Below are 24,147 nucleotides of genomic sequence, written 5' to 3'. Positions count from 1 at the left end.
ATACACATATAAATGTGTATTTTACGAACACACACACCTTCAAATACATACGTATATATGTGTGTGTGTGTGTGTGTGTGTATATATATATATATATATAATTAAGTATATTTAAATAATACATATTGTATATATGTATATTGTATCTATGTTATTGTATAGGAAGGCATAATGTTTCTGTTTACACTCCCCCCACCATCGAACTTTAACCCGAAGTGAGCGGCGGCGGCGGCAAAACTGCTTTTTCTCTTTGGCCAAGTGCGTGACGTCATCAGCCGCCTGCTCCTTTCCTGGAGAAGGACGCCTCCGCGCCGGAGCCAATCTCGGGTGAGGCGTAGAACGTCGGGCGAGGCGCGCAGGCGCAGTGCGGGGTTACCTGTGCGTTTATGTAAATGAGCTCATGGAGCAGCGTTAGAGGAAGGGGCGGGGCTTCACCTGTATCCTTTGGAGGGCGAGGAAGGGAGAGTGCCTCAGGTGAGCAGGGAAGGAAGGAAGGCTGGTAGGCAGCCAGGGAGAGGAGGCTAGCATGCCTCCCATTCCAGGGACTGGGCTCACTGGGAGGGTCCTTTGGCTCCCCTTCCCAGGAGCTGAGACTGAGAAGCATGTATATATTTGTACATATATAGGCATGTGTGTACTATACAAACATACATATATATGTATGTGTGTATGTATAGTACACACATGCCTATATATGTAGGTGTGTGTGTGTAAAATACTTATATTTATATATTATTATTATTACTTAAATATACATAATTGCATATATGTGTTTGTAATAATGTATTTGTATTTGGAGGTGTGTGTGTATGAAGGCATGTGAGTGTTTGTCAAATGCATATATTTATATATGTATTAGTTAAATATGCATTATACATATATATACACACACACACACACAGAGTAATATGTTTATATTTGTAGGTGTGTGTGTTTGTAAAATACATTTATATATTTGTATGTTTGTGTATATATATAATTGTGTATATGTAATATATTTATATATGAAGGCATGTGTTTATGTTTGTAAAATACATATATATATATATGCATATATTTGTAAAATACATGTATTTATATATGTATTAAATATACATAACTATATATATGTAATAATATAGTTATATGGAAGGTGTGTGCATTTATAAAATACATTTATATATTTGTATGTTTGTGTAATATATATATATATATATATATAATCATGTATATGCAATATATAAAGGCATGTGTGTATGATTGTAAAATACGTAAATATATATATGCACATGTGTTTGTAAAATACAAGTATTTATATATGTATTAAGTATATATATATATATATATATATATATATTTGAAAGCTGCAATTATTGTATTATACTACGCATATTATATAATTGGCTTGTGAAGTGATTATACAGTTCACAATAATAATAACAGCAATAATAATAATTTCTTACCTGTCTCTCTAATGGATCAAAGGAGGGAACAACAACAATTAACAGACAAACAACATCAGTTACAGATATTGGTTAAAGCACATACCGATTTAAAAGGACAAATGAGATGAATACCTATTAAAACGATCCACATTTAAAATACGCAATGTAAAAAGCATCTCGACTTGTGAAATGATCATTTAGGAGGGAGATCCCCATTATATTGTACATATTATATACACAGTTGGCTTGTGAATTGATCAAAATTCACAGTGGACACAGGTACCTACTCCATACTCATGATAAGTATGAATGTATTAAAGTAAATCAGTTACAGCAGCCACTCCAACACTACTAAGCGGTGAACAAGCTTTTGAACTGCCCAGCCTGGAGGAGGATGGAAAAGTGTAGCAGGACTGCAGGGGGACTGTGGAACTAAGGTCAAAAACACACTGCAGAAATAATCCAGTTTGAGACCGCTTTAACTGCCCTGGCTCAATGCTAGGGAATCCTGGGAACTGTAGTTTATTGTGGCACCAGATCTCTCTGACAGAGAAGGATAAATGTCTCACAAAACTACAGTTTCCAGAATTCCCTAGCATTGAGCCAGAGCAGTTAAAATAGTCTCAAACTGGATTATTTCTGCAGTGTGTTTTGAACCTAACGTCGTGGGACTCTATGGGGGCCGTTGGAATGGCCAAACCCTCCTCCTCCAAGCCAGGAAGAAACAAAAAGAAAGGCAAAGGAGATTGAAAAAGACATTTCAGGGCAAAATGGAAGAGCAGTGAGGTCTGAGGTTTGTAGCAGTATTAAGAGGAAATGCAGGAGGTATTTGGCAGGCTTAATTAGGCTAAACTAAGCCAAGTGCAAAATAGATCTCAAAAGGCACCTGAGGTTACTGGGTCAGAGAAGACGTTTTCCTTTAGAAGATGTAAATGCTAACAATAGTGTGGATCCTTGTATGTTTCTATTAGGAATGTATGGACTAATTGGAAGGCAAAGAACTAATACTGTATTGCCTTTTTAAAACTAAACCTTTCTGTTTAAAAGGCCTTGTCTCCTACCCATTTCAGGAGTGGGATTGGAGAGTTCAAATGCAGACCTTAATCCTAACTATGCACAGCAGTCATAATTCTGAGGTTCATTTTTGACTATGAATTTGTCTATGCTGCCTGGAAATGCGGGACTAAAATAAATAATAGGAAATTGCAACCTCCCAAGCAGGATTGGAACGATGTCTTAAATGTTTTTTTAAATACTGCCTCTGTAGCTTTCTATATTTCATAATTCTGAGTTAGTGTAATTTAATACCCTGTGTCATTTTTATTTATATCCTAGTTCATCTAATTTTCATATTCTCCTGCCTATTCAGACAAATGAGACTTATGTACTAGAGGGAGGCTTATTTTTCAGTATGTTTTTACATTTATGGCTTCTCTCTTACTTTGGGAAGTAAATTCAAATGGAATTAGAAGTTTCTTTGGCCACATAAAGACTGAGATTCTAGCCTTGTGTCCAAACACATGGTTGGTTATTGCGTAGGTGAAAATCAGTGTTCAAGCTGCAAAATGTGTTGAATATCTGGAACTTCCATTTTATTATGAAACTTCCTCATAATTGCATCTCTTCCTCCTCAGCTTGCAACACCGAAGGCCAAATGGGGATGCTTTGCTTTATGTAGTGTAAAAACAGAACTGGGTGAAGATGACTTTAAATGCATTGATGGGGAAATGAAAAGTTAAGCTGGTCAGTGAACTTTTTCACTTCCTGGTTTCTTAATGTAGACATGAGTTTAAATTAGGTTTTTTTTATAATTTTGATTTTGATGCTTTCTATCTAATGGATTATGTTGCGAGTACAAGTTATATTTTTACAAAAGTTGAATCTATGGTTCTCAGGAAGTATTGCAAAATTTGTGTTGTCAGCAGTACAACAGAAACAATCAATCAGCTGCATGTTTACCTAGTATTAAGTCTGTTTGTTCAGCCTGGCTTACTATAGAAGGTTGGTTTAAGATTATGCCCTGAGATGCATTCTGCGTCCTTCTAAAAAATGTTTGCTAAAAGGTTATTTACACTATTCAGGAAGCCAAAGTGGAGAGTAACTCTTTAGTTGAATTACTATACTCAGCAGCATGTGTATAGTTATACTGCCCAGTGCTCAGTATGTTCTATTTCCTTCTGTTTCCAAAGTCCCTTAATTATACCAACCTTGAAGTAAAACTGCAACCTTATTTAATTTTCCTACTCTTCACTTTCATATATAATGATGTGTTGGGCCATTGGAAGCTTCACATTAGTTTCACTTGTGCTAAAAATTGCACCTCAGAGTTTATAGTACTGAGATGTTCTATTTCAATATTGTTCCCTCTACTCACTCTTTACTCTTCAATTTCCTTTCTTAGGTTTTCAGTGATGTGACAGCTGAGGCCACCATGTCTGCTTTATGTCCTCCTCCTTCTCCTGCCGTTGCCAAGACAGAGATTGCACTGAGTGGAGAATCACCACTACTGGCTGCTACTTTTGCATACTGGGATAATATTCTTGGCCCCAGGGTTAGACATATCTGGGCCCCAAAAACAGAACAGCAGCTTCTCAGTGATGGAGAAATAATATTTCTTGCAAACCATACTCTGAACGGAGAAATACTTCGTAATGCAGAGAGCGGTGCCATCGATGTAAAGTTTTTTGTTTTGGCTGAGAAAGGAGTCATTATTGTCTCCTTAATTTTTGATGGGAATTGGAATGGGGACAGAAGTACGTACGGACTTTCAATAATACTTCCCCAAAGTGAGCTTAGTTTCTACCTTCCCCTTCACAGAGTGTGTGTTGACAGGCTTACACACATTATAAGAAAAGGAAGAATATGGATGCATAAGGTAGGCAGCTGCTTCATGGTTACTACTTTTAAATCTCTTAAAGCAGTTGGGTCACAATGTGTCTTTTGTCAGCGCCTATAAAATATTACACTTGCCTACTGATGTCATACCAAAAAAAGCAGTTTCAAAATAGTCCCTTATCTTATCCTTGGCGTCCTGACTATTTCATTCTTGCTGAGAGCAAACTCAGTGGTTTAAAATTATTGAATTATTTAAGTAATATTCCTAGATTTTTTAAGATTATTGTCATTGTACAGGACACCATCATGCATATGTGTTTGAACATAAGGCCAACTGTGTTTACAAGAAGTACGCCAATGGAACAGCGGTGTTTAAGATTAAATGGCAAATGGATGTTCTTTATATGCTCTGTATTTTTGACTTGTCAAAGATTTTTTATAAAAACTTGTTCCCCTTTATTTTCTGCAAAATAGCCATGACAAGAGATTAGGCCTGAATCCTGTTGTTTTGTTGACTATAGTAGATCCATTAAATCCATTGGATTAATCTACATGTTGACTCACGGGCCAAAAATGGATTCAGTAGGTCTATTCTAGTTGAGCTTAAGCAATAGAATTTTGATTTGAATGTTTAAAATTCTTAATCTGTAAAGACTTTTAAAATTAACAGTAAATTGAAACAGAACAGTTTACCCCAAATTACAAATCTTCATGTATCCTAAATGCTCCCAAACTACTGTGTTGTTACTTTGAAAAACTGTATTTACATAGATGGCATTACATATACCGGTATGTGTTTTAATGGATACATACTTAATACATCATATTTTTTTCTTCTCTTGCCCAGAAAAACATAAGTTCTCATAACAAATAGTCAAAATTGTTTCACCATCTGTGCCTGAAGAGTACAATGGTTACATCCTTTATGGTGTGTGAACCAGTTTTTAAAAACTATTCCAGTTATTTTGTACTGGTTTCACCAGTTACCTTTTGGTCTCTTAAAGGGCTAAAAAAAAAAAAAAGGGGGGGGGGTAATATCAAAGCAGAAAAACTTTTCACCCATTACATCCAGGATCATTATGAAACCATCTTCTGTATTCTAAGCATTGAGTTTTAAATTCTTCCTTGTGTAGTGATGGCCAGTCTTCTTAGTAAGTGGGAAAGAGTGACATTTTGTTCCAGTTTACGGTAATATTTGCAGAATCTGTCTCTACCCTCATGTAATTTTATCTGAATCCCTTTGAGTTGTGGAATAGGCAGCACTGTGATGCATGAGAACTGTATAAAAGACAGGCTCAGTTCTGTCATAACCATTTCCCAGGATAGAGTTGGAAACCTCAGGCCTTCCAAATGTAGGATGTCAATCCAGTGTAGCAAGGGAGTTGTAATTTGGCACCGTCTGGAGGCTCACACATTTCTCATCTCTGCCTCAGCATTTCCAAGTCCTGACTAGGATACTACAGAATCCTATTCCCTATGTAACTTGTCTCATCCAGTCTCAAGAACTGACCATCCATGCCAAGTAAGAATTTAATTGGTTTGTCCCTCCACAGACAGATGTGGATGTCCAGAGGTTGTTAGATTTTGCTTCTCATAATTTCTTACCATTGACTATGTCTGATGGGAGACCTAGTCCAATAGTTATGGTCCAATAATGCTTGGAGGGAAAAGGTTACAGCTCTCCTGATCTGTGCTGAAACTGAAAAGAAAAGCATGCAAACTTCATATACTGCTCTAGTTGCTAAAATTACTGATGTCTTTGAGCTGCAGTTCCTGCCATTGGCAATACTTCCTGGAGATGCAATGTGGCAACATTTGAAGGGGTGCATGATTCCCACTGATGCTATAAGATTTCAGTAGTGCTTCATAGAAATTTCTACAGTCTCTTAAGCCTCCTACTTTGGTCCTTGCTGTTCTGATACAGAGCTTGTGTATATTGCTTAGCTAGGAAAACAAAAAATTGAGATTGCCTTGTTTAGGTGTAGTCATTTGAGGCCCTAGTGTTGTTTAGAAAAGATCTAGACAAACAGCGGCCTAGGGGTTTAAATTGATATGTGGATTTATTACATGAATAGAAGCTTGGCCTCTAGATAACTTCTTGCAAGCAGAGTGCAGCTTGTGGTTTTCTGAAGTGTACTATTCCATTTATATGCTTGATCCTAAGCCTCTGTTTCATGATAAGCCTGTCTTAAGATAGGAGCATTCATTGTCTAGGAAAAATCCTCAAAGGACTTGTCTGTATTAATTCATCTTGCCTGCTTCAGTTACATTGAGGAAATCATGTATATATTCTTTTATGTAACTAAAATCTCTTACATGTGTGACAGCTGTTGAACTCTATTCTTTGGCTTAAAGCAGCATCAGTGCAGAAACAATCCAGTTTGACACCACTTTAACTGCCATAGCTCAGTGCTGTGGAATTCTGGGATTTACAGTTTTGAGAGATACTTAGCAGTCTCTGTCAGAGAGCTCTGATGCCATAACAAACTACAAGTCCCAGAATTCCACAGCATTGAGCCAGGGCAGTCAAAGTGATGTGAAACTGAATTATTTCTACAATGTGAATGCTGCCAATATGTCACCCCAAATCTCTTTAGTCCTGGGACATACTTATTGCTGCTGCTGAGGAAGTGGTTTGCCTTTCTTTTATCTGTCTCCCCTCCCTCAAGTTGCCCTAGTCTCAGGCTCTGTTATTTCTTACTGTATTTGCCCCATTTCTATTCTATTCCTTATTCGGGGCACAAATCCTACACTCCTGCACAATTTATAGTGCAGTCTATAATAAATGACTACTGTACGTTTGTTATGATCTTTACATCTGAAATAGCTGATGTTCTTACTAAATTTATATCAGGATGTCCCCATTTCGTATCTTGAACAGTCTTAATAGTTCCTAGGATAATTTGCTTGTTCTTCAAAGCAAATGCGTGCAATGGATGCAAGTTCTTTAAGTCAGCACTCCTTCCTTTGTTATAGTTATATCTCATTTTTCTATAGTCAGAGTTGAATTATTGTAATTTAATTGGCCTGTGGATCTGATGTCTCATTATAAACTGACTGGTGTGTGGGTGTGCATGTGGAAGCGCAAAAAAAACCCTGAAATTGATTTCTTCCTTAGGAGCGGCAAGAACTTTTCCAGAAGGCTGCCATGGAAGGTACAGAGAGAATGGAGGATCAGGTAAGAATTATGCACATAACAAAACACCAAGTACAAATTGAGTACATTTTGATTTGATTGGGAAGCCAAAGAATAAACTTTATGCTATCCAGTTGGATCACAACTTATATGTAAAGATGGTACTGCAAGTCCATCTGGGCATTCTTGAAGTTTTGTGTAAGCAAAGATTTTACATGAAGATGTGATAGAAACTGAGTAAAGTGAAAGCATGTCTCTCCCCAAACGCACATTTCGTAGTAAAGAAGAAATCTCAATAGTATATTGTCATTGTACAGAAACCATTCAGATGAATTAAGTGTGTTTTTAACAGAGGTAAGTTTCCTGAGATGGTCTGTACTACCAAACTCTCATCAAAATGGAGGGTTTTACTGTGTCATGTATCTCTCAGGTGAAAGAATTATCAGTCTTAACCTGGAGCTGTATCTGGGTTAGAGAGAATTTGTGACACCTGACTCTAGGAAACAGTAATTAATAAAGATTTAGACTGCAGTTCCTTCATTTTTGGTAGTCTCTGAAGGTAGCAATGAATCCATTTACTAATTGCATGGTCTGGTATGATAGAAAAACATAAACATATCCAAATTGTATTCTTGGTTAACTTGCTCACTTTTTCTGGTTTATGCTTTGGAAAAAATCTGGAAAACACATCCAGGTTGTGTTGTGCTTTTTGTTCTGCTTTGTTTTCTAAAAATGTCCAGTCTTCCCATATCCTGCTTTAAAGTGCATTCTGCGCTTTATATTTCATCAAATACTATTTATTGCACAGGGCCAAAGCATCATTCCAATGCTGACGGGGGAAGTTATTCCAGTAATGGAACTCCTTTCATCTATGAAATCACACAGTGTTCCAGAAGAAATAGATGTAAGTTCTTATGCTGGCTGCATCATGAAAGGAAGCATCTCTCCTATTCTGTTCTTTTGTGGGCTATATTTGCTAAAAGAAATTGTAGCTCATAAATCAATATACTGCTAGTGTTTTGGTAATGTATAGTGAACACAAACTTGTACCTTGCAAACATATATCTTAATTTTTAAACTGTACTTGACTAAATTGCTTGTTAAATGTTCTGTCAAATGTGGTACAAAAGTGGATACAATTCTAAATATAGGGAAAGTTCAAAGGTAAGATCTGAAGGATGTTGGGCTACCTTCCCTTGGGTTACCAAGATAGGAGCAAAACAAATGCAGGGATATAGATGTGGAGATTTCAAGGATATACAAATTTAGATTAAATGACAAAGTTTTATTCTCTGCTCTTGTTCTTGCTTGAGTTCATGCCAACTTTGGTAGAATAATGCTCTTTCCTCATCTTCTCTTATAATCTATCCATCTGATTTATTAATCCATTCTACTCATTAATTCATTCTACTTGCCTTCAGAGTTAAGATTTATAGATAGAATGCACTCTTGTACTTCTGCAGAACCCCACTATTGCTGCTTGAATCAGTGTTTCCCCCATTGCCAGCCTATTGTGCAGCCAAAAAACTGTTCCAAAGGAAAGACTGACATTATGGAGAGCAAAGAGCAGAAGCAGAAATAAGTCTGAATTCCGTTTGCATTTGATAGTGAAATACACTGTTAAATCTTAGCTGTTCCTATCAGCTCTGTCATTAAGGTTGATTAATGAAAAACAGGATGTTGTAACAGGTTATGGTGTGAAACCTTGCCTAAAGGACTAGATTGATAGGCAACTAACACATGTAACTATTAAATAACCCAATATATGAATTTGAATAACAACTAGCCCTGATTAGAAATATTCATAGTTAAATGAGGTAGAGATCAGGAAATAAAACACCTAGTCCTATGAAATTTGAACCATGGTTTGTAATGTCTTCATATGGTCCTTGGAGAAAAGAGTTCGAAGGAAGTCTGATGATGATGTTTCCTTTTTTGTTTGAATCACATCTGTTTTTGCCTTAAAATATCCTTTGGGTTCACTGCTCTTTTAGTTATATGGTCTTTGTTACTACTTATATGGCAATGTATGTGACCCATTTTCATTTTATCTTTACAGTTGTACATGACCGCTGAGGAAGACACATATGTCGAAACGCGTTTGGTCATTATCTAGTATTTTGTAATGGGCATACTGCATTATCCCTTTTTAATTTGTTAGTCATTGTGCACTCTCTAACCGGTTGTATACCCTTTTATCTGATTTTGTGAGGCACAAATGAACTGATATTTTTTGTACTGTATATGTTCCCATGGGATTTGCAGTTTTCTGGCCCAGTACTGATTGTTCATTTTACGTGTATGTCTGTAGGGCGTGGCCCACAGGCTTGAATTACTTTTTATAGATCGCTAGCTTTGTATTTTAACATTTTTTAAAATACATTCATTGCATTTGAGTGCAACACACTGTTTAAATAAAATTGCCAAGTGTCCATCTCCCCTAAACTTTTTGCTCATTCACCTGCTTGTGTTTGTTTAGGGATTCACCTCCCAGCTTTTTTCCTTCACTGAAGAGTTACAATGTATGATATGTCTCTATATGGCATTATTCTTCATAAATTAATCCTTCTTTCCTTGTTTTCCTAACATTCCAGATTCGTGATACAGTGCTAAGTGATGATGACATTGGAGATAGCTGTCATGAAGGTTTCCTCCTTAAGTAAGAACAGTTTTTATTATGCTTTTATAAAAGCCTTTTTAAAGCAAAGGCTTGGAAACGTACTGGAGGTAGATTACTTACTGGCAAAAACTTAAAAGGTTTCTATGATTTATATGTAAGATACATTTCAAATGACTTTTAAAAATCAAAATTAGTTGTGAAAACTAGTGTACTTGTTTCTAATTACTTTAATGACATACATATTCAGTATAACAACCTATAAATGAGGAAGCTTGGAAATGGTTACGTTCTTAAGGTAAAAGCTAATGACTGGATTACATCACTGAATTGAAAGCTGTTGGGATCCTACTTTGAGCCCCCTTTCCTGGATATCTGCTGTTTAGGTTAACAGGTTTTGGGTTTTGTTCCCCGTCATTAAAAAGTAGTCTTTTGGCATCTTTAAAACTAGTCGCTTTAAGCTGCTTCCACTATAAGCTTTTGTGGACTACAATCCACATCTTCAGATGCAAGCAGAGTCTTTTCTAACCCTGAAAGATGGAATTAGATTAAGATGATTTCTGTTAGGGAGCATAACTGGAGCAACTGCCACTGCTAGAATGAAGTACTTCCTTATATTATTATGAAATTAGTAACTGCATTCTATGTGTAACTAACTGAGTAGATGTTCACCCTATCAAAAGAACAAGAACAATACTTCAACAATTTTGTTGTCATCCAGTTTATGTCCAGTGAAGTTTGTGATGCAGAATCTACTAAAAGATCTTGTGTTGGCTTTAACTCAGTTTATCACCAAGAATGAGAGAGGCCATTCTGTTAACACTTTCTCCCAGTACTGTACCTTGCAAACATGAGGAACTTTTCTAGTCGTCTTCAGAAGCGGAAAATTCAATGAACAGATGTCCAAAATTTTATAAATTCATGTACATATGCAAGGGAAAAAAGCAGTTATAATTTTATGCAGGCTTGCAACTTACATCTTTAATTTTAATGCTCTGTTTATGATTTTTTTTATTTGTTTGCTTGAAGTCACAGACCACTCATGCAGGTCGGACTGTTGGCATTTGGTTTTAGAACAGACTACCTATCAAATTGGAAAATGTTAAAATTAATATCCTGTCTTAGAAATCTATATTATATGTCTTAGAAATCTTAGTTGCAGCATGTTAAACAGTTGTGAAATATCTCACATTGTTTTGTTTATCTCTTGTTTAATTTTTAGAGCTATCAGTTCACACCTCCAGACATGTGGTTGCTCAGTTGTTGTAGGAAGCAGTGCAGAAAAAGTTAATAAGGTGAGTGCTTTTCCCACGGATTATGAAAATAACCAACTTAACAGAGTGGCTAGTGTGTTAGCTTAAATCATAGTAGTGACTATTAGTCATTTGATTTTGTGTGTGTGTGTGTGTAGCTTGTATCAAATGCTGCTGTCAAGAAGGTCAGACTTGCTGGTTCATTTGCTTTCTTTTGGTGACTCTAAACGTCACTAGTGTGATATTGGAGGCAAGCTCATAATTTTTTTAAAATTAGCCAACTATCAACCCTACCCCCTTCATTTAAATACAATTAATATGGTTAAATTAGCTGTACTGTTTGATGTTCAGGTGTAAAGAGAAAGTCTGGTTGTGGCCTATAAATGGAAGTTTTATTTTCTTTTTGCTTTGTGGATAATGAAGAGGGAAGATGAATGAACCCAAGGCCCACTTTAGTTTGTTTTTACATTTTGAAATGTGGGCTGTATGTTTACTTCTGTTTTAGTGTTACAAAGGAGTATATTTGATCTCTAAATGAACTGTAAATTTTTAAAGTTAGTGTACTGGAATGTTGCTGTTCGCTAGATGATAACAACAGCAGTGCCCTTATCTGGCAGGCCAACAGCAGCGAAAGCAGTGGTTGTGTGTGAAGGGAGGAGTATTCTAGTAACAAATGTACAGTACAGCCTCCATATATGTGGGACTGGCACCCACAGAATCGGTTATCTGTCTCTGCAAAAATATGTTCTCTGTAGGCATTTTCTAGGTTCTCCAGCATGATTCTATGGTATACTTTCACTGGAAGTTAACCATAGAGTCCTGCTGGTAGACCAAGAAAGGTGCTCTCTCTAAGCATGTCTAGGTCCTCCAGTGTGATTCTGTGGTGGTATTATTATTATTATTATTATTATTATTATTATTATTATTTGCCTCTCCCCATGGATTGAGGTGGGGAACAGCAAATAAGCAATGTACAACATAAATTAGAATCATAGAGTTGGAAGAGACCACAAGGGCCACCCAGTCCAACCCCATTCTTCCATCCAGGAAATCTCAATCAAAGCATCCCCAACAGATGGCCATCCAGCCTCTGCTTGAAGACCTCTAAGAAAGGAGACTCCACTACACTCCGAGGGAGTTTGTTCCACTGTCGAACAGCCCTTACTGTCAGGGAGTTCTTCCTAATGTTGAGGTGGAATCTCTTTTCCTGGAGCTTGTATCCATTGCTCCAGGTCCTAGTCTCTGGAACAGCAGAAAAAAAGCTTGCTACCTCCTCAATATGACATCCCTTCAAATATTTAAACAGGGCTATCATATCACCTCTTAACCTCTTCTCCATGCTAAACATCCCCAGCAATGTAAGTCGTTCCTCATAGGGCATGGTTTCCAGATCATTAAAACACATTAATTAAATGTGAAGTGGAAGGCTTTCATGGCCGGCATCCATAGTTTTTTGTGTTTTTTGGGGACTATGAGACCATGTTCTAAGAGGGTTTCTTCCTGAAGTTTCGCCAGCATCTGTGGCTGGCTGGATGCCAGCCACAGATGCTGGTGAAACGTCAAGAAGAAACTCTCCTAGAACATGGCCACATAGCCCCCAAAAACCACAAAAAAATTAATTAAACATGCAACAATTTAAAAGGACACACACACACACACACACACACATATATGTATATTCTAAAACAATCCATATTTAAAATGCATCATTTAATTTATGCTTCCGCCAGAAGCTGTTCATTTCAGTAGGGTTCACTATTATTCACAGTTGCACATTTGTGTGGTAATTCTGGAAATGTATCCTTTGTAGATATGGGGGGTCATGCTGTATACAGTTTGTAAACTGGAAAGATGAACTAACTGAAAAAGAAGTTTGGATCTCTAAAACAGACAATAAACATCTAGCCAATTAACTATTCACACATGGTTTTCTTATGTTACAGATAGTTCGGACACTGTGCCTCTTTCTCACTTCTGCAGAGCGGAAATGTTCTAGGCTCTGCCGAAATGAAACCTCCTTCAAGTACGAGTCAGGTCTTTTTGTGCAAGGATTGCTCAAGGTAAAATCTTTGATTCCCTGAACTAAATGCTTTCAGAACCCAGCAACCTGTTTTTTTACAAAGCAATGTTTTAACAAATTTGTTTTTGCTAGCCCCACTGTGTCTATTCCTCCTCTGTATATGACTAGATAGCACACCTATAGGTATAAGATATCCTGTATGCTTTCTCCAGTTGCCCTTTTGCTTTGAAATGCTTGTTTCAGTAATTTGACAGGTGGACTAGTTTGAAGACTTTTTCTCAGAGTGTGGAAGTAACAAAACATTTATCTAGCATGAAAAATGCTAGTATGGTTTATCTAGTGTAGTCTTGACTGGTAATCAGAATTAACAGTTCCGCAGTGTGTGAAACCTTGTGTCACTATTTACTTGGGACAATGCACTTTCCTGTTTGTTCCCTTATTTTGGGGATTAAGGATAAATTGGGACCTTTCCTTTGCTTTTCTCTTCATTAAAACAGCCCCTTAATTAGAATGTATTATGAAAGACATTTCCAAGGCAAAGAATGGTCTGACCTCACACAGTTCAAATTCAACATGTGATTTTTAGAAGCAGTTATTGTGAAATAATTTCAGAGCAGAGGGAAGCATACAGATAATGAAGTGAACAGAACTACAAACAACAGTTTTTCTCCCATCCCTTGACAGATGTTTGAAGAGCCAATTGTGGCTTTGTCACAAGGGAAGTCTATAATGTTTGTGGCTGAACAGCTGATCGTTCAAGTCTATTTGCTAAGCACTCTTTAGGGCTGGTTAATTTGGGAACTGAAAGAAATGTGACCCTCCCTTTCTGGAACTGCATCTGCAATGCAGAGATAATCCAATTTGACACCACTTCAACTGCCATGGCTAAATTCTATGGAATCCTGGGATTTGTAGTTTGTTATGGTACCAGAGCTCTGATAGACAAGGCTGAATACCTCATCAATCTACAAATTCCAGGATTCTGTAGCATTGAGCCATGGCTGTAAAGTGGTGTCAAACTGTATTATTTCTACAGTGTGGATGCAGCCTATAGTTTGGGAGCCATAAACTGGGATTAAAATCCCAATCATAAATGTATTTATCCTCAAATAAGTTTCAATGATTTCAATAGACCTTCTCTGTTTTTTATAATGGCACTTTCAGTCATGGTTACATTGTTTTTATCAACACCTTAAAACATGGATAGGCAACTGTGGTCCTCCAATTATTGTAGAAGTTCAGTTCTCATAAGTATTAGTCAACATAGTTAGTAGTGAAGGATTATAGAAGTGGCAGTCCAACAACATGTGGATGGCCACAGCTGTCCTCCGGTGTAATGTGGGGCAGCCTACCTCAGTGTTTTGTCATCTAAATTTTCAACACTACAATTCCAGTCAGCCCTAGCCAAGGTGACCAGTAGTCAGGACAAGGCTGCACTGGGGTCACTTATTGATAACAATGGGAGCAAATACAGAGAGAGAGAGAAACTTGAAAATAGGAAAGCACTACTAGTCCATCTTTTCTAGTTTTAACAGTGCAGTTGCACTGCTTTTAATTAAGTTAACCTCAACATCAGTCTGTGTGGATCAAGCCTAAACCTATGCAATATCAATCATATCTAAATCAGGCAAGTGGAATTTGTTTCTTAGTATATGTATGTGTAGATTGCACAATAAAATCTTGAATGCACTCCATATAGAACACAAAACTCGGTATGAAAGCATTCCTCTTTCTTCTTGAAGTAGATTTATTTGCATATTTCTTGAATATTATGAGTGCTATTCTAAACAAATTACTCAAATTATTGTGTGATGGTGGCCCATTCTTAATTCCTGTGCCTTAAAGAAAATAATAAAAAGAAATAAAAACTAATTGTTTTCACTGTTACAGGATGTTACTGGAAGCTTTGTGTTGCCTTTCCGTCAAGTAATGTATGCTCCATATCCTACCACACACATAGATGTAGATGTCAACACGGTAAAACAGATGCCTCCTTGCCACGAACATATCTATAATCAGCGGCGGTACATGAGATCTGAGCTTACAGCATTTTGGAGAGCCACTTCAGATGAAGACATAGCTCAGGATACCATTATTCATACAGATGAAAGCTTCACTCCTGACTTGTATGTATACATGTAGGAATAGCCATATAACATCCATAGAGCCAAAGCTTCTCTAGTAAACACACCAATCTTTCTAACTTACCAATTATACTTTTATGTTAGTACCCATTTTGATTTGAATGAAGTATCTATATAGCACCAGGTTTATTTGCCAATCTGTTTTCCTTTTCACTGATGTTTGCCAATTTACAAAGTGCTTATTAAAGAATATTGAAAATCAGTGCCCATTTATCTGTTTCATATGTGCAACATTAGATTGCTTCCTCCTCCCCCCCCCCCCCCTTTCCTTTTTTAGACTATTTGGATGGATATTCTGTTGTTTTCCCCAAGGAACTATTGAGCAAATGAGTACTTACCGTATATACTCAACTATAAGTCAACCTCATGTATATGCCGAGGGCAGGTTTGGGGGCTAAAATTATGGATTTTAATATGACGTCTGGATAAGTCAAGGGTAGAACTTAGGGGCCTGTAACAAAGGATCCAAAGGATGAAGCAAAGGAAAGCAATACCAAAGAATGTTCAAAATCCCAGCAGGCATAATTGTTTGTGCTCATCCTGAAGAATGAAATAGATGGGGGGAGGGTTTAAGTTCCCCAGGACAGACCAAGTTCTTGTATTTCGCCACTCAGAGAAGGGGATGGTTCTGCACAGTCCTTACATACATATATACTTACACTCATGTACTTATATATACTGACCCATGAATAAGTTAAACCCGGATTTTGGGTCAATTTATTTACTAAAATTTCTAGACTTATACATGAGTATATACAGTTCCCTATAAGCACTTGGATGCTTTCACAGTTACTGGAAGAAAGGGGTGACAAACCTGAGACTTACACAGTGACTCCTGTTAGCCCTAGCCATCATGGTTACCAGTGAGGGATTATGGGATATATCATCCAGCAACACCTGGAAGGCCACATGCTCCTTACCCCTGCTACAGAGAATCTGATTTCTCCCCTCTTTCCATTTTTCTGAGTTTTAACTTGCATGGTTAACCTGTAGTGGACCTGAATACTTTTAGATTATTTCCCCATAAGACAGTAGCAAATGAGATTTCTGATATAAGTCTTAATTAACTGCAGGTTTATATGCACATGTACACATCAACTGTTGAATATGAAGTCCTTTGATTTCAGCTGAGCATATAAACTGAGAGGAAATTTGAAAGATCCCTTGACAACTAATCAAAATTTCATTGGCATGGTTCTATCAATGATCTGAAAAAAAGTCAGAAATTAGTTAGGATCCTGTAGATTGGCAATTTGCAATACAAAAGGAAACATTCTTTCAAGCTTCAGTGATGAAATTACACTCAGATTTTGGGAAGTGGGTGGGGCCAAGAACTTTTCGGCATCCCCTTCTATATGAACCTTTGGGGAATGATGGCCACTAGTGCTGGCTGCTTTTCAATACCAAAGCTTGACTCTTAATGCAAGCTTTTGGAACCCATTGACCATAGCTTGATTCTACTGGGTTATAGATTTCTGTTATTTTATTATGTTAATTCATTTTTATTGCATTAAATTGTTTTAAAATTAATGTTGTTTTATTGGCTGTGCCCTGCACTGAAATCTCTTGATGTAGGGTAGGATAAATTGTCATCATGTGCCACTTTCTGTTATTCATAAAATCAGCATATTATGTTTCTTCTTTTTGTATTTTTTTACAGGAATGTTTTCCAAGATGTCCTCCACCAAGACACTCTAGTAAAAGCCTTTCTGGATCAGGTAACTATTGTTCATTCAGATAAGGAGCTGTACAAACAGCCCGTTCAGGGGTGGCTCTGTACCACCCCTGGAAGCGCTGGGTTGGGGATGTGGCAGCCGCATGCCATGCCCCCAACCCGATGCAAATAGAAGATGAAAAACGCACGTCATATTTGCGACCTAGAAGGGACACCATCAGAGCAGCAACATGGCCTTATGACACCCCTCATGCACAGTGCCGTTTGGACACTGAGCACGATGGACATGAACAGACACGTGCCAAGATGGCGCCTGGGCAGCAGACTAGGGTTTCTGAGCGTGTAAACGCTCAGCCTTTATCTATCCCTAGTCTGCGTACAGGCCGGCATAAAGTGCCGGTCTGTATTGACCCTAAGTTAAATATAATAATCAATATTTAGCCTTTAAAAAGCTCAAGTAGGCCTTTTGTATAGTATTTAAAAGAAGTATGATTATAGAAAGGCACAGTAATGCTAGTGACAATAAAGAAGCATTGGCTGTTCTCCCTATTTTCAGCATCCCAAAGTTAAGTGGTGGTGTACTTTGTGCTAAGAGAGTAAGGCTAAATCATGTAGGAATAAAAGATCTACCCCTCTCAATTGGCAAATTGAGAGGGGTAGAAGTCAACAAGCCACTGACGTTGGTGGCCCTTCTGGAGTTAATTAAGGCTGAAACCCAAATCTTTTATATATAATATAATAATACGTGTGTATGTTTTTCGTATTCATGCATCTCTGTAAAAGGCAGTTCCCAAGATTGTCACACTCAGGATGTTGATGAGGTGTAGACTAGGCATCTTTTCTCATCTGACTCACATTTATAAGTTTGCTTGTATCTGTGATGTACAATGCACCTGTGAGCTTCACTCCACATCCTGTTACACTGGGTAATTTTGTCAGTGCATATATAAAGGAAATTTCTGCAGTGATCCTTGAAGGCAAATGCAAGTACTTGGACAATTCTGAACATTGAGATTCATTTTTTTTACTTGATTTTATTGTCTTTGATATCTTGTTACCCGCCTCGATCCAATACAGGGAGAGGCGGGATATAAATAAATATTATTATTATTATTATTATTATTATTATTATTATTATTATTACATGAAGATTTTTATTTATTCATTCATTTATTTTGGATGGTGGTTTTAATAGGTCTTTCATCTGAAACCTGGATTGTCTTTGAGGAGTGTGTTCCTTGCACAATTCCTTTTAGTCCTTCATAGAAAAGCCTTAACTCTCATCAAATACATAGAAGATGATACGTGAGTATAAAGCCAAAGGGTACAATGGGTTAAGTCTCAACACAGTATCAGATAAAATTGCGCTCCTTAATCACGTCTTTTCCCTCAAACTTCCACAGGCAAAAAGGTAAAAAGCCTTTCAAATCTCTTCGTAGTTTGAAGATAGACCTGGACTTAACAGCAGAGGGCGATCTTAACATAATAATGGCTTTAGCCGAGAAGATCAAGCCTGGTTTACATTCATTTCTCTTTGGACGGCCTTTCTACACCAGTGTGCAGGAACATGATGTCCTGATGGCATTTTAAAGATGTTTTTGATGTGGGTTTCTGGAGCTCTACAGTACTTTTCAAAGATATCTCTAAAGGGAATGTGGTGTTTTACTTGGAAAGTATGTGCAACTAACTGAATGTGAAGTTACACTACAGCCTGTGGAAAAAGGGATAGGATGGTTTTTGGAGTTGAGTCAAATCACATCAACATGGGCATGCATCAGAGGTTCCATTTTGTATATAGAGAAGAGTAAATATTATTGTGGCTGGTTGAAGTGCTTACTCTACAGGACGTTCAAACCCTCAAAGCAAAGAGAACAGTACTTAATGGTTGTTCAGAGTAACACTGGATTTCTCACTTTTTCTTCCTGTGTGTGGTACAGAGCAAATGAATACACTTGTCCCTTTCATATCTAAGGGCTGTTGACTGAAAAACATGCTGAAGAGAGTGGCTTCTGGTGTGTTTATTAGCATGAACAGTGTCATGTATCTTTTTTTATGCATGTATCCCTGAAAAGCAATTGGAAACCTTCTGGTGACATCTCATCATTTAAAGAGAAAGGAAACAGAATCCTTCAGAACGCTGTTCTTAGAGTCTGCTATCATTTTTCATGTTTCTTTGTGCCCAGGTGCCAAGCAGTGCTACTTGGACGATTATGCATGGTGCACTGGCTAATAACTAGATAAGATAAATAAGATTATTGGTAGGTTGTTTTTTTTTGTGTGTGTGTGTGGTTTTTTCGGGCTATGTGGCCATGTTCTAAAAGAGTTTATTCCTGATGTTTCGCCATCATCTGTGGCTGGCATCTTCAGAGACTTTCTCTGAAGATGCCAGCCACAGATGCTGGCGAAACATCAGGAATAAACTCTTCTAGAACATGGCCACATAGCCCGAAAAACCCACAAAAACTATGGATGCCGGCCACGAAAGCCTTCGACTTCACATAAATAAGATTGTTGCAAATGTGAAGTCGAAGGCTTTCATGGCCGGCATCCATGTTTTTTGTGGGTTTTTCGGGCTCTGTGGCCATGTTCTAGAACAAAAAAACATTGTTGCAAATCTTTATACCATAGGAAAGCTAGGGTTTATAGTGAACGTATAGCAGTGGCCAAACTTTCTCTGATGAGCTGCTGTATAAAGCCAAATACTCCTAGACCTCACGTACTTTGTGGCAAGGGTTGATTATAGCCAAATGTGGCAGGTAACAGAGTTTGAAGGAAGGATAAGAATGCTGCTTTGACACATTAGTCTCCAACACCAGCATGTTTGCTTCTTACCTACCCCTTTATCTGTATGGAAGACATAAGAATATGTATAATTTACCCATTTTCCAATGCCTTGGATATTGTTTAACATGGAATATTCTTATTGGTTACAGTGTCCAGATTTCACAAATTCAAAATGCAAACATATGCCTTTCTACTGCATGCTATGCTGCAGTTGATGTTTTAGTACATACTGCTGTTGATTTATTTATTTGTTTAATTTTTGGTGTTTGTGTTTTTGCCAAATGCAGTTATGTTTCTTTAAGTGCAATATTTTTTTATTCCTCTGTGACTGGAGAGATGCTTTGTTAAAATGACATCTCTAAACACGTTGGGTGACAGTTTTTGTTAAACCTATTCCTGAGCATTCTCTAACATGAAATCTTATGTTCTTGGAAATATGTTCCCTGTTGTGATCTAGTGGCTATGACTCACAATGGCTCTAATAAGCACATGTGAGTTCTGGGGAAGGTTTTTCCCTTTTTAACCATTGCATCTTGGCAATTGGTGAGTGCCACTTTCCCCGTTAGTAAAATGAGCAAGGCAGTCTTTTCTCTTGTGGACTCAAAGTTGCACAGATCTCTTCATTATGGCCTATGTTAATTTATTAAGATGTATTGTGTCAAAATACTAAATGTTATTGCAGAGGAGGGAAACTCACAAATCAGATTTTTAGAACTATTGAAAAAGAATAAGCAATGGGACAAATAAGCCAAGAAAGAAAGAAAAACTCCCTACCCTTTAATTTGGTGGGGAGTAGTGCCCGGGGCAAGAAGGAAATAATTTGGGATTAAAATTGCTTCCCAGAGTTAACAGGGTGAGCATATATCTTGTGGTCTAATGTACTGCAAGAGATAAGTCACAAAAAACTCTGCCTTTGAAATTCATTGGCCTGTGTAGCCTTTCATATTTATATTGCAGGGCGTTCAGTACAGGGAATTGATATTTTTGTAGGTTACTGAAGTCATACATATTGCAATACAAAGCGTAAGATAATTACATGCTTATCTGCAATTCTGTTGTATGATTTGATTATCTTTGGTGTTAGTTTAATGGCAGCTTACATAACTGTACACCTATTGTTGTAATTGTAACATAGCTAAAAGTACTGCCCATTCTTTGTTTACACTTTCAGTTATACACTAAAGTTGGATTTTTTTTTCCTTCTGTTTGGAGTGGGGTTTGAAAGAGAAATAGTATTTGATCTCTGTATTCTGGGTCCCTGAATGTTTCATATTTTCTAGTCTTTTAATGGCAAGGTGCTTTAAAAGTGAGTGGGAGAATTATTCATATTACAATCTAGTATTAAGACAAATGCTTTTTATTTGCCGTTGTCTTGAAATTGCCCAATAGGAGGTCAAGGGTTGTTCTCTATTTTTAATTTGCTTTTTAAAGTGGTTTACATAGCCTTAGCTTCTTAAAGTAAATAAGATGTTGCCACACAAAGACCACATTATTGAATCACATGCCTAATCATAGGTTGTTAAATTTTGATAAATACCACTGGCATTACTAAACTGAAAGCACTGTTGTTTGAAACACATTGTTATGTTGGCTTTTCCCACTATGGAATGACTCAAAAAGTGAAAACTTGCTCCAAGTATTAATGCACTTTTGCCATGTATACAGGGAATAATAAAAGATTAGTACCTCTGTATTGTGTGTAGCATATCTTCTTGCTTAGGGTAAAATTAGACTATTGAAAACAGCATCATAATGAAATCAGTTTTTTATTTACCATAAGCTCTTAGTTGCAGAACTCGTATGCAGCACCAATGTATTTTCCCCACTGATTGTATCAGTGTTACAAATTGTTAAGCTAGTCTTTTCCCTACCTTGGTCATTTTTTCATCACATCAATGTAGCTTGCTGTCTTCAGGCTTCAAAATAATTCTTCTTCTGACTTGAGGACTGGCATATTGCTTCAAGTGGCTAGTACTTGTGCTTCTCTTGTATTGTTTTGTGCCTTCAAGTCGTTTCCAACTTCTGTCGACCCTAAGGTGAACCTATCACAGGGTTTTCTGGGGCTGACAGTGACTCAACCCAAGTCACCAAGTGGGTGTCCAGGATCAAGCAGATAATTGAACCTTGATTTCCAGAGTCTTACTCCAGTGCTCAAACCACTACACCACACTAGCTCCCACTCTTACATTAACCATCTACAATATTGCTGTGACAAGAGAAGGCTTTCCATCTGGCAAAGGTCATAATTTTTTTATCCCTACCTAATAAATGGTAGTTTGACCCCAAAAGTGGGGCAGAGTACATTCTGAGAATTGGAAATCCATAAATAAAAGATGTTTGAGCTCTTATTCTGTATTTATTTTTTGTGGGTTGTGGGGGAGCGGGAGCTTCCATTATTCATACCTTTAGCCAAAAATAAACTGTCAGAAGCATATCCTGGTGTCTTAATGAGGGCATGTTTCTTCCACTCCCTTCATTTTTACTGTTAACCACAAGGGTTAATCATATTCAAACATGTATACTAATCATAAAACAGCAAATAAAAATAGAACGATATCAAAGTTATAGTAATAGCATAAGACCCTGCTTTCCTATGAAGTTGCAAATACATCACACAGCTATTCGGGAAAGGGTTCTGCATTTTTACTCTCCCCCAGCTTCACTTCCAATAGTTGTAAACTGCTTAGACACTGCTTAGGTGGTATGAAGCAGTATATAAATGAAGCTTGTTTGTTTGGGTCACCTAGCTGAGGGGGCTCTCCAGATGGCAACCTGGAGCATGACAGGGTCTAAATACCTTAAAGGTACCAGATCCCACCTGATCTTGGAAAGTAAGCAGGATCAACCCTGATCAGTACTTGAATGGAAGACCACCAATGAATACCAGGAGCTATATTTCAAATGAAAGAACTGGCATGAGTATTGCTTGCCTAAGAAAACGCCTATGAGGAGCAGCTTAGAAGGCAGGTATGGTTAACCTTGAGAAGAGAAGGTTAAGGGGTGATGTGATAGCCATGTTCAAATGTTTTAACGGATGTCATATTGACTATAAGAAAAAAGATTCCACCTAAACATCCTAGCAGTAAAAAATGATAAGGCAATATGCTGCTTTGGAATGTGACGGAGTTTCTTTTGGAGGTTTTAAAACAGAGGCTCCTTTGGAGGTTTTAAAATTGATCCTCTATCAGGAGAAAGATGGGTTTTCTTAGGCAAGTTCCTTCCTCTGAAATATAGCACCTGGTATTCATTGGTGGTCTTCCATTCAAGTACTGATCAGGGTTGACCCTGCTTACTTTCCAAGATCAGGTAGGATCTGGTACCTTTAGGGTATTTAGACCCCACCATGCCATACTATTTTTTTAAATGCTCCACTAGTTTTCAGGCCTCATAACCTTCTAGCCCCACACCTATGGTGTCTTTGGAAATTTTGCAGCTTTTTAGCCTGGGGAAATGTGGATCATGCATGCTGTTTTCATGCCAATATACGCATACAAAACACAAGGTGAGGGAAGGAAGTTAATAACTCCCATCACTTTATATGTCTTAAACTCCCACATGAATTGCTGCACCTGTCCATCTGAAACTTTACAAGATTGTTATTTAAGGCATATTGTTGTATGGAAGTGCTTACATGCTCTCATACTATCTGAAGTGGATGTTCTTACTTGCCTGCTGATTACCTAGTTACCTTTTTCTCTTGCACCAAGCAGGAGTCTTGAGTGATTAATTGCTTTTAAACAGAGACCCTCTCCCACCTGCACTAGTCACCACTATCTGGGTGAAGGCTGAAACCAAAGTTGAAACAAATAGCCTCAATGAGCGTCTCTCTTGCCACACACACACACTGAAGGGGAACCTCCACATTTTACCCTCGATGGATCCATGGGTCATGGTAAAATCCATAATTTTGGTCCCCAAACCCAACTTTGACTTATACATGAGGTCAACTTATAGTTCAGTATATATAATATTTCTCAGAGGAGAAAAGCAAATGTGTTTGGCGATGCCTTGAGGTGGCATAGTTCGACCCAATGACATCATACAGCCCATCCTTAGGTCTCAGGGATGACCCTGATTTGACAGCTTTATTAACCATGTATGCTTCTTTTCTCTGGAGAATATCACACAGAGAAAAAGGATGGGAGTGAAGCAGGATGCTCCCATCCTTATTGCACAACTGCGTGTGGATTATCAGACGACGTCCCACGATGTGTCGCTCATCCCATCCTTCTCCCATCCTCAATGAAGTGGAATGGTCC

At 37.6% G+C, this 24,147-nt stretch overlaps 1 protein-coding gene across 4 annotated transcripts; it reads left to right on the top strand.

Moving 5' to 3' along the window:
* The first annotated feature begins 303 nt into the window (after positions 1–303).
* LOC149323169 (guanine nucleotide exchange factor C9orf72 homolog) lies at positions 304–19,406 on the top strand. 4 transcript variants are annotated; one of them, XM_089510156.1, is made up of 12 exons: positions 304–327; positions 3,059–3,167; positions 3,826–4,299; positions 7,378–7,437; positions 8,204–8,299; positions 9,990–10,054; positions 11,235–11,307; positions 13,209–13,325; positions 15,176–15,411; positions 17,090–17,147; positions 18,300–18,409; positions 18,508–19,406. In XM_089510156.1, the coding sequence occupies exons 3-12, from the start codon at positions 3,856–3,858 to the stop codon at positions 18,692–18,694; spliced, it is 1,446 nt and encodes a 481-aa protein (XP_089366282.1). In that variant the 5' UTR covers positions 304–327; positions 3,059–3,167; positions 3,826–3,855; the 3' UTR covers positions 18,695–19,406. The 4 variants fall into 4 exon arrangements, with proteins under 4 accessions (XP_089366282.1, XP_089366301.1, XP_089366272.1 ...); XM_089510146.1 differs by lacking the exon at positions 304–327 and adding an exon at positions 363–474; XM_089510175.1 differs by lacking the exon at positions 3,059–3,167 and having other exon boundaries at positions 305–327.
* The last annotated feature ends 4,741 nt before the right edge of the window (positions 19,407–24,147 follow it).

Source organism: Sceloporus occidentalis, unplaced genomic scaffold (assembly GCF_023333645.1).
Source record: "Sceloporus occidentalis isolate IW3139 unplaced genomic scaffold, rSceOcc1.0.p SCAF_1, whole genome shotgun sequence".
NCBI lineage: Eukaryota > Metazoa > Chordata > Lepidosauria > Squamata > Phrynosomatidae > Sceloporus > Sceloporus occidentalis.
This window is presented reverse-complemented; position numbering and strand designations above follow the sequence as displayed.